The following is an 11,128-nucleotide window of genomic DNA, read 5'->3' as shown; positions in this document are numbered from 1 at the left end:
AGATCGTCCTCCCACTCCCGCTTCTAAGAGCACAATACACACACCTCTAGCTCCGATAGCCTCTAACTCGACAATGGCGGGGGTCAGATGTCTGATCCAGCTGTTCCCTCCGGCTTCAGAGGCGCGCCTAGCTGAGTTTCATCGTAGTTTCATTCTGTCTGACACGGTGAAATGGGGCCCTGATCGGATTGAAACCGCTCTTCAGAGGGCCTTTGGCAATCTACCTTGGCAAGTCACCATCTTTGACGAGCTCAAGTACCTAATCCAAGCTCCGACCTTGGATTGGGCTCAGTCTCTGACCAGAAGGGGCACACTGCGCCTCGACGGGGTCAAATTTCCGATCATACCATGGGAACCGCGCTTCAGCGAAGGTAAAAAATTAACCTCTCTCTGGGTCAAAATACGGGGCTACCCTCACTTACTCTGGCAGTGGGGGGAAGTCGATCGTATGTTCACTCCACTTGGAGCTGTTTTGCTTGAAATGGATCCGGGGGTTGGGAAAAGATGTGATCACCGATATCTGCGAGCTCGCATAGGCATCTGTGCTAGGGACCTCCTTCCCTCCATCCATTGGATGATGCATAGAGACGCTTCTGGTTATGTTTCTTGCTTCGACATATACTTTGAAATCGAAACTGAAAAACCACCCCCTGCCTCTAAACCGAAGGGCATGCCACCCAAACCACATTCTGGTAAAGGACCTAAGCGGCCTGACCCTAAACCTACCACCACAGGCCCTTCTCCTATGGTGACTGAACCTAAAGGCATACACATTCAAGAAGGGGAAGTGCCTCCTAGCAAAATTACCACGGTGGAGGGTAAGGGGAAAGGTAAACAAAGCTGTCAGGATGATCCAGATGCATACCAATCTGATTCTGACACTTCAGATGACGGAGGGGGCCTGTTAGCTCATTTTAACAAATACTATGGCGGGGGTTCTAGAGGTATACTCCCACCTGAGCCATCTGATAACTCTGCGCCTCCACCTCCACCTGCTGGGGATGCGGTGAGAGAAGAGAATACTGACCATACCAGTGATGAGGAACCTCTTCTCCAGAAGGCTATCAGACTCAGTACACAGGCCACACACCGGGGCAAATCAGTCCCTCCGTCTCAACGAACCGTTCCACCTGACTCCAAGCTGACCAAGAAACATAGCAAAAGTGCAGGTCACTCTCCTCTGTCCACACCTCGAGGACCAACTCCCCAGCTGAAAAAGAGACTCACCAGCCCCCCTGGTACTTGCAGCAAATCTGGTACACCAGTAGCCCTGTATAGCCCTTCACAAACAGATAACCACACAACCATCAGGAGGAGCAGTGTTAGTCCCAAAAAGCATGTGGGGCCAACTGGGCCAAGGAGGGGACTGAGAAGCATGAGCCCTAGCTGGCCTACCCCTACCAGGCCACCTAGCCCGACTGGGGCAAGCCCAGCCAAGCCCATCACCTTTTCAGACTCCTCCTCCGACCACCAGTTACCAACCCCCTCTGTTACTCAGGAGGTTACTAGCAGACAGTTCCATCTCACCAGACAAAGCCTTCGATTACAGGCCCAAGGAGGAGGTGGTTCTATCCTGGGGAAAGCTAAAAAGCGAGCCCGAGCACGAGAGGAAGGTAGTAGCTCCCAAGCAGGTATACCCCTGCTCACTAGTTTTCCATATAGACGACTTACTTTAGATCAAATAGATCAACTCTTTCAGGTTTATGGCATTCATTTAGGACATAGTAATCAAGATAGATTAGATATTATCACAGCTTTGCAGACCCTTGATAGACCTCAATTTGAGGTGGTCATTCAGAACCTACTCCAACAAACTAAATCAGTAGATAGAGTAAATACAGTCATATTAGATAGAGCCACTCTCCTTACTATGGTGAGACTTGGCAGTCACAGGGATTTAAATGTTTCTCCATGAATCTCAAAATTTTAAACTGGAATGTTAGGGGTATCAACTCTAGCAAGAAACGTCAAATTCTCCATGATGTCATTCTTAATAACAAGATAGATATAATCCTTATTCAGGAAACTAAGAAGGAATCTTTTTCTAAAAGAATTCTTAATACCATATCCACTAGATTAGATAGTTGGCATTGGGTTCCTTCTGTGGGTCGATCAGGGGGACTCCTCTTCGGGGGAGATAGTACTAAGATCAAAATTTTAGCAGTCAATGTTCATAAATATTGCTTGGATGTCCATGTAGAAAATAAAATAGATTCCACCCAATGGAAAATTACCACGGTCTATGGGCCTGTCATCAGATCTTTGAAAAAAGAACTATGGCAAGAACTGGATTCCATTAGACAGAATAGTCAATTGTTGTGGGTGTTAGGAGGTGACTTCAATGTCATCCGTAATCGATCTGAAAAATCTGGAGTTTCTTTTGACTTGACCATCAGCAAATCATTTAATACCTTTATCAATAAACATCACTTAGTAGAACATAGATTAGCAAACCGTCAATTTACATGGTCTAATGGTAAAGTATTTGCATTGTTAGATAGGATTTTACTTCGGCCAACTGGGATCAGAAATATGCTTCTAGTTATATCCAAGATCTCAGTAGCTTCGGCTCAGATCATTGCCCCCTCATTTTACACACTACACAGTACAATACATCTTCTCACCATACATTTAGATTTGATCCTGCATGGATTGAGGTAGAGGAATTTCATAGATTGGTAGAAAAATGGTGGCAGGAATTTCAGCTAGACCCTTCTAATATAGGATATAGCTGGAATGAAAAACTCAAATTCATGCGTAGAAAAATGTCCGGTTGGGCCAAAAACTTCTATGGTAAGAAAAAGAGAGACAAGATATATCTCCTAGCTAGGATACATGAATTAGAATTACAAATGGAATCTGGCCCATTATCCACTCCAGATCATGCAAATTGGTTGAGATTTAAAAACGAGTTAGATTCCATTTATTTAGAGGAAGAGATATATTGGAAAACTAGATCCAAACAACAGTGGTTAGAAGAAGGGGACCTCAATACAAAATTCTTTCATACCTGTGCTACACAAAGGCGCAAGAGTAATAGGATACATTCCTTAGAGATCAATGGTCAAACCACAAACAATTTGAGGGAGATTAAATCCCATGTCATACAATACTACAAATCTATTTTAGGTGAACAGGGCCTTAAATTTGGCTCTCTCTCTCCTACATTTTGGGATCCAACTGAGCTCGTTACTTCTGTAGAAGCCTCTCACCTAGAACGCGCATTTAGTGAGGAAGAAATTAGAAAAGCATTGTTTGATTCTGCTCCTCATGGAGCTCCCGGGCCTGATGGTCTTAGTTTTCTGTTTTACCAAAAATTCTGGAATTTAGTCAAACATGACCTTACTCTCCTCTGTCAGGGCTTTCATCACCAAACTTTGGACCTTTCTAAAATAAATAAATCTATTATTTGCTTGATCCCTAAAGTGCAAGATGCCAAAACCATCAACAAATTTAGGCCTATTAGTTTGGTTAATTGTAGTTTCAAGTTAATTTCAAAAATTTTGACATATAGACTAGAATCTCTTATGAGTAGACTTATAGATAACAGCCAATCTGCCTTCTTAAAAGGTAGGTATATCCTTGACAATGTTCTCATTAGTCAAGAAATAATCCATTCATGTCAAACAGCCCAAACTCCTGGAGTCATTATCAAGATTGACTTCGAGAAAGCTTATGATAAGCTCAATTGGGAATACATTATAGAAATGTTAGTATCTAGAGGATTTGGACCAACTTGGATTCAATGGGTGAAACAGTGGCTGACGAGCTCTCAATCTTGTATTAGTGTTAATGGAGAGCTCACCTCCTATTTTTTTTGTAAAAGGGGAGTGAGACAAGGAGATCCCTTGTCTCCTTTCCTATTCATTTTAGCGGCTGATGCCTTAAGTAGGATTTTTAATAAGGGTAGACGAGCACATTTATTAAAAGGTTTAGGACCCCCATGCAAAGAAAATGCAGCTCTCACCAACTGCCACTACGCAGATGATACTATCATCTTCTTAGAGGCCCAAGACACTAATGTAGAGACCGCTTGGTGGGGGATGATGGCCTTTGAGGCCATCTCAGGTATCCAAATGAATTTGACCAAAACTGAATTGTTTACCCTTAATACAGATCAAGGTTCGGTACTTTCTTCTATTTTTAGGTGTACCACAGGAAAATTCCCATTTACATATCTAGGTTTGCCTTTAGCTAAAGATGGACTTAAAAAAAGAGATTGGGACTTTTTGGTAGCAAAATTTGAAAGGAAACTGCAAGGGTGGAAAGGTAATATGTTGTCTTTAGGAGGTCGATTAACCCTTGTCAATTCAGTATTGTCTTCCATCCCGTTATATACTCTCTCTATCTATAAAGTCCCTAAGTATACTATAGATCATATAGATAAACTTAGGCGGAGATTTCTTTGGCAAGGGTCAGAACTTTCCAAACGAAAGTATTATCTAGTGAATTGGTATCGAGCATGTCTAGCTAAAGAATACGGTGGCCTAGGCATCTTGGATTTACAGAAAATGAATGTCGCCCTCTTAATGAAATGGTGGTGGAAGTTTAAAGATCCTTCCTACACACATTTGTGGAAAGATATAATCCTCTATAAATACTATTCAGGCTCTTCCTTACCACATTCACTTTTTTGGAAAGAAATAGTTAAATTAGACAACTTAGGACAATGTAGTGTTACTTTTCAGCCAGGGATGCATTCCTCAGTGCGATTTTGGACTGAAGTATGGCATACCCACACCACTCTCTCAACCACCTATCCTGAACTCTTTGCTATATGTAGTACTCCTAATATTAGCTTGCAAGAGGTTATTCACTCCCAAGGTGGGGCTGTCCAATTCAAACGACAGCTAGATCCTGTCATGATCCAGGAATGGACACACATACTATCTCTCTTGAGTAACATTTCCTTCACCCATCAAAATGATCGAATCTCTTGGAAATGGGAAGTATCAGGTTGCTTCTCAGTTAAATCTTTATACAGGTTGCTCAATTTTGATGGTATTCAAATGTCTAGACCTTTGCTATGGTGGCCTCTACCCCTCCCTCATAAGATTAAAATTTTTATGTGGTTACTTAGTAACAATAAAATTTTGACCAAAGATAGACTCAAAGCTAAGGGTTGGAAAGGATGTACTGCCTGCCAATTCTGTTCAGCTGATGAGAATGTTAATCATCTGTTTTTACATTGCACCCTGGCACACCAACTTTGGTTTTGGATGGGGCTTAGCAAATATTATTTGCAGAATTGGTCCTCTGTCACAGATATCATTGATTTCTCTTTTACCTTAGATAAACAGTCTCAAACTGCTTTCCTTGTAGTCTTTAGTGCTTTCTGTTGGACGATTTGGAAAATACAAAATGATGCTTGCTTTCAACATATTATTAATAAAACTTTTCGATCTATTGTACTAATGATTGTGGCTTTGGTTAATTATTGGGCAGGGATGCTCAAGCGACAGGTTCGGGAGATTGTGCTGCGGTGGATGCCGACTAATATTGAGGACATTCCTCTAAGGATCTGGGACCCTGAAGATACACAGATGGTACTCTATCAGCCGATTGAGGAAAAGACCGGGGCAGCAAGCAGCTCTAACTCCTCTGCTTAACACAATCTATCTTATTTAGCTTGCATTTATATTAAACTACAACAACTCTTAGTTTCCTGTTTTGCTGTTCCTTATGTTTCTATCTCACCATTCGGGTGTGGAACAATTTCTAGGTTTTGTTTGTCTTAGTTTTGCTTTTTGGATATTTGTGATTGGACACGAACTGTTTTTGTTGTTGCAAACTGGGTTTCTGAAATGAAACGGGCTATAAGCCTTTTATCAAAAAAAAAGAAATGCCCTCTCTTTAAACTCGAAACGAAGGTGGTTTGTCGATCAAAGGACAGCTCCAAGATCTCAAACCAGCGCTTAAAAAGAGCGTAAAGAAATTAGTGGCTGTTAATAGGAGTGAATTAGATTTGTAGACTCCTCTTCTCATGTTGCCTCACTCTTGTTGTAGAGCAAAGAGTTTACTCTGTCTCTGCTGAAATCATATTTCATTTTTGCCGAAACAATTTGTCAGGCAAAAGACCAGCAAGTGGCCTGCTGTCAGGAGGTGTCTTCAGAAAATCTGAGTTGCATGCAAAGAGCTAGCTAGCAGACGAAGTATTTCATGTCTTAAATGGAAATAAATATTATTGAAGGGTTAGAGAAATAATTGGAAATTATGTTCCGCCATCTGGTCAAATGCAGACTTTCTCTTTTGAAACTTTGTACCTTGTAATTTTCATCCTATTTTCCATTGTATAAGAAGTGTAGGGCAGCATATATTGTACTTTCCTCTTTGTTTATTTACTTGTTTAATTTGAAGAATTTCTGTCACGGTTTCATTATTTTTCTATAAGCTGACAGAAGTGTTAAAGAATAAACTCAAACAGTCAGATTTTGAGGTGACATTAAATGCGAATTTGAAAGGGTAAACATTGGTCAATCTGGGTGTATGACCTATGGAATTAAAGGTCTTCAAGTCTAGTTTTTAATGGTGAAGGTTTCAAGACATTTGGAGTTACCTATAATAATGTATGGCAGTTTTAGTAACCAAGGGTCAGAATTAAGGGCTGCTGTTTAGAATTCTGTTTTTATTTTGTGTACGAATTTTAAGAGTTTGTTTTGATATTAAGACTATAAATTGAGTGGTGTTCTGTGAAATATGTAAGAGAAGGAAATATATTTAAGAATTAATAGAAAAAAATTGTGTTCTTGTTTTCTCTTTTTCCAAAAGCACTCTGTTTTTATCAAGAAGAAGGCATCAAGGAATTTAATTAAGATATCAGCGGGCCAGCAAAATTTCCTTAAAAAATTGCATTGCAATGACCCCTTAAACCAGTTATTTGATTATATGCACCAATTTTTAATTTTTCTGGATTTGTTTCTTAAAGAATTTTAAAATAATCACTCGTCACTTCTGAATAAATTTGAAACTAGGGAGATATGGTTTTTCTTTATCACCTGGTGTACAGACTTTGTAATTTTATATACCCATATACAATTCGCCTAACTTGAAAAACTTATTTCATTTTATCTATTAAGTTCTGTACCGGCGAGCCCTTCCCGGAGTATTTGTTGTGATTTTAAATCATTTGATATCTTTGGCTTCGGCTATCATGACAAAATGAGACAAAGTTCTTCCAACAAATTTTAACGTAAACATGTCTGCCAATGATCAAGTATCTCGTGGAGCCGTGGAGGCAGGAAATAGAAAGAAAAACAAATATTAACATCCTCTACTCTTGAGAAAATAATAAAATAAAAGGAGCACCATATTCCATTTCTTTGTTATTTCAAAATCATATTTTTGCATTTTTTTTTTTGTCCTACAAGCGCAGCAAAAGTCGGTATTATGCACGAAAGTGTTGTACCCACACTTAGTGGAAGCACAACTTAAGAAATCTCGTAAAAAGATTAAAAAAAAAGAAGTGAAAAAGTAGGGAAGGATAGAAGTTCAGACCAATAATATTTATAGAACAATAGCAGCAGCAGCAATAATAATAATATATTAACAGGATCCTTTCTAGTGAGCAAGCTTTGGGCATTAGAAGCCAATGCGCCAAAAACAGGGCCGAAAACACAGCCAGATATTTTCATCCCTGTATGGCCAAGTCATCTTTCTTTCTCCCTACCTTGTTAATCCGTGCATCTCTCATCTCTTTTAAAAATTCAAATCAAATTAAAAAACCATTAAGATTTGCTCTTGATAGCCATATGCTATTATCAATCGACAAAACATGACAACTCGGGTGAACCAACCCACTTCACTTTAAAGCTGTAAACCCAACAAAGAGACAAGTAGAATCTTTCTAATTATTCAATATATTTAGATAATTAAAATGTTGGTTATATACTTAGATCTGTTACAATACTGACCTGGATATGAGTGAGCCTCTGTTGGCAGCACATCTGTATTGGGTTGACCTTACATAATGAGATTCTTGTTGTCTGCTCATTATAATTTGAACATTTGATATATAAGTAGATGCGAGGCAAGGGATCAAACTCATCATACCTTCCTCTTCCCTCTTAGTTTTCCACTACAAATCACCAGAAAGAGGCTCTTTCTTTCAACAAACATTTAAAAAAAATGGCTTGCCACTCCCGATCCAATAGCTTGCCCGTAAGCTCGCATTCTTTTGTGCTCAAGGCAGAAGAAGAGCTCAACAAAGTAAGGGATAATTTGGGGTCTTCTTCCCTCAGTTACAAAATAATGCTCGATGCAATCAAGGCAGTCGGGCATGTTTATGAGTGCATCAATGACGTTCTATGCATGTCTAGCAACCAAAACTGCCTATCACAATGGCGACAGAGGAGATGGATCGACCAAGAACTCGAAGAGTCAGTCAAGTTGTTGGACATCTGCAGCACTTCAAGAGAGAATTTGGATGGGATGAAATGTTACATTCAAAATAAAAAATCATCAATTAGAAGAGGTGAATCAAAGGGTTCAAAAAGCAGTGTGAGAGACTTGAGCAACCTGGTAAAGAAGGCATGCAAGGATGTTAAGAAGCATAATTCCAGAAAAAGTGAATCTTTGGATGGAGGATCGTTGGCTTGTGCTTCCCTTATAATTGAGGCTAGAGAGCTTACCTTTTCTCTTTTGCAAGCTGTGTTTTCCTCTTTCACTGAACAAACTATCGAGCAAAAGTGTAGCAAGTGGTCCCTAGCCTCCAAATTGCTTCACAAGCAGAGTGCAGCATACAAAGGGCAAAAAATTGATGGTGCTCTTGACATTGCTTCTTTGTTAACTAATGTTGAAGGTTTGGATAGTGGGCTAGAATGCCTTTTTCGGCATCTTATCCAATGTAGAGTTTCTCTGTTGAATTTATGTACCTTGTAAATTTTGTACATGATACAAGTGTATATTAAAAAAAAGTTACCTGAATCAGAATTATAAAATAATTTTTTTGCTTCAATATCATTTTTATGGATCCTTGATTAAATGTTCATGTCATATCTGAAACTTATGTGAACAAGGAAGTCGAGAGAAAATTTTCTTTGTTTGACCTTGCGAAGCTTATGTGAAGGCAAAAAAGAATTCTCGATGAAAATTTTAGGTTAACTGATCAAGAATTTCAGATAGATCTACTAATGAAGCTCAATTCATCCTATTTTTATTTACAGGTGGATTATTTTGTAATAATTTATAGTTGATTGATTGTGCCCGAAAATCTAAACTGTTATCTTTTATTTACAGTTGGATTACGTAGGGTAGAACTAATACATATCACTTAGCCAATACAAATCTTTTTATCAAGGAGAATGTTCATCATTTAAGTTATAAGGCTATTTTATTTAAGACTATCCAAAGAATTATCTTCAAACAATTGTCAAACATACATATAAAATTTAGAGATAAAAAGGAATAGGGCTAATCCTTCGATAAAGTTATTCCCATGCTTATCTTGTTTCCAAATCTCTCCCTTTCTCTCTGTTTTTTTTTTATATATATAGACTGATCTACAATTGGTTACACTCTCCTGTAACAAAATATTGTACATGCACGATGACAGGTTTGTAGCGTCAGGTCAATTATCCAATTTCAGTCGGAGAAAATTACAAAATTAGTTTAGTTCTCATGAACTGTTTGTTTTAACGTCTCAAATTGCTACACAATCTGCACATTCATAAATTAGATGATGAGACAAGCAGAATCTTTGTGATTATTGAATGAATTGAATAATGCAACTTGTTTGTAAAATTGTTTGCAAGAAGAATATGGGAAGCAGCAACAATGTGTAGTATCACATTATTATTCAATTAATTCAAGGGAAACGGAAAACAAAATTGCACACTCACGACCTGTTTGTTGTAAGGCATGAAAGAGTCACTCTGTAAACACATGCTTGCTTAAACACAATAAGCAGTTCAATCGACAAGAAGGATAAAACCTCTCTGTTATTGAATAATCATCTTGCTGGTAAGAGTTGCCTGGCAAACGGAAGCCTCAATTGGTACCACATGAATAATCATCTTGCTGGTAAGAGTTGCCTGGCAAGGAGAAGCCTCAATTGATCTCAAAGTTGCAAGATATTGTGACACTTTGCTCTTAGTTTTTTCTTGATTAATTTCAAGAATTTCTGTCAGAAGTTCATTATTGTTCTATAAGCAACTCATTTAATTTGGATGCAATTGCACCTACAATGACAGAATGAATGAAGAAGGCATCAAGGAATTTGATTAAGATATCAGCATGCCTGGAAAACTTCTACTAACATTTGCGTTGCAATGACCTGTTCCAATTTTTCTGGATTTTTTTTCTTAAAAAAATTTATAATGATTGCTCGAATTACTCCTGAAAATATTTGAAACTTGAGAAAGAATCAGATACGGTTTTTCTTATTACCTGGTGTAGAGATTTTGTAATTAATTTTATCTAACCATATACCAATCGCCAAACATGAAAAACTCTTGTTATTTTCATTTCATCTATGAACTTTTGTACCGGGGAGCCCTTCCACTGGTTCCAGGAGTATTTATTGTGATTATATATGATCTGATATGTTTGCTTCGGCTAATATGATAAAGTGAGACCAAGTCCTGCCAACAGATTAAAATGTAAACATGTCTGCCAATGATCAAGTGTCCTGTGGAGGCAGGAAATAGAAAGAAAAATCATTAAATATGCTTTACTCTTGAGAAAATAATATATATAAAATGAAAGAAGCACCATACTCCATTCTTTTGTTATATATAAAACCTATCATTTGCAATTATTTTGACCTACTGGTGCAGCAAAAAGTGTATATGGACTATGCAGGCAACTAGGCAAGCACTTGCATCTATCTTTTAGTAAAAACACTATTTAAGAATCTCTTAAAGATAAAAAATTTTAAAAAGCAGCAAGAAATTAATTAAGAGTAATAATATTTATAAAATAATAATAATAATAATATAGTAATAGTAATATAAATTATATATAACTGCAGGATCCTTTCATGGGGAGCAAGCTTTTGCCAAGTCATCACTGTTTTTCCTTTCTACCTTGTAAGTCCGTACATCCCTCATCTCTTTCAAAATTCAAATCACTCTCTTGCTAGACATATGTTGCTATCAATGGACGAAGCATGACAACTCTGGTGAACCAACCC

The 11,128-nt window shown here is 38.1% G+C and overlaps 1 protein-coding gene across 1 annotated transcript; it reads left to right on the top strand.

Annotated features, from left to right (window-relative positions):
* The first annotated feature begins 8,124 nt into the window (after positions 1-8,124).
* Positions 8,125-8,886, top strand: LOC144567809 (uncharacterized). Its single transcript, XM_078317988.1, has one exon. It carries the CDS (start codon positions 8,125-8,127, stop codon positions 8,875-8,877), a length of 753 nt encoding a protein of 250 aa, XP_078174114.1. The 3' UTR covers positions 8,878-8,886.
* Positions 8,887-11,128: the final 2,242 nt, after the last annotated feature.

The sequence above is a fragment of the Carex rostrata genome, chromosome 16, assembly GCF_964058835.1.
Source record: "Carex rostrata chromosome 16, lpCarRost1.2, whole genome shotgun sequence".
NCBI lineage: Eukaryota > Viridiplantae > Streptophyta > Magnoliopsida > Poales > Cyperaceae > Carex > Carex rostrata.
This window is presented reverse-complemented; position numbering and strand designations above follow the sequence as displayed.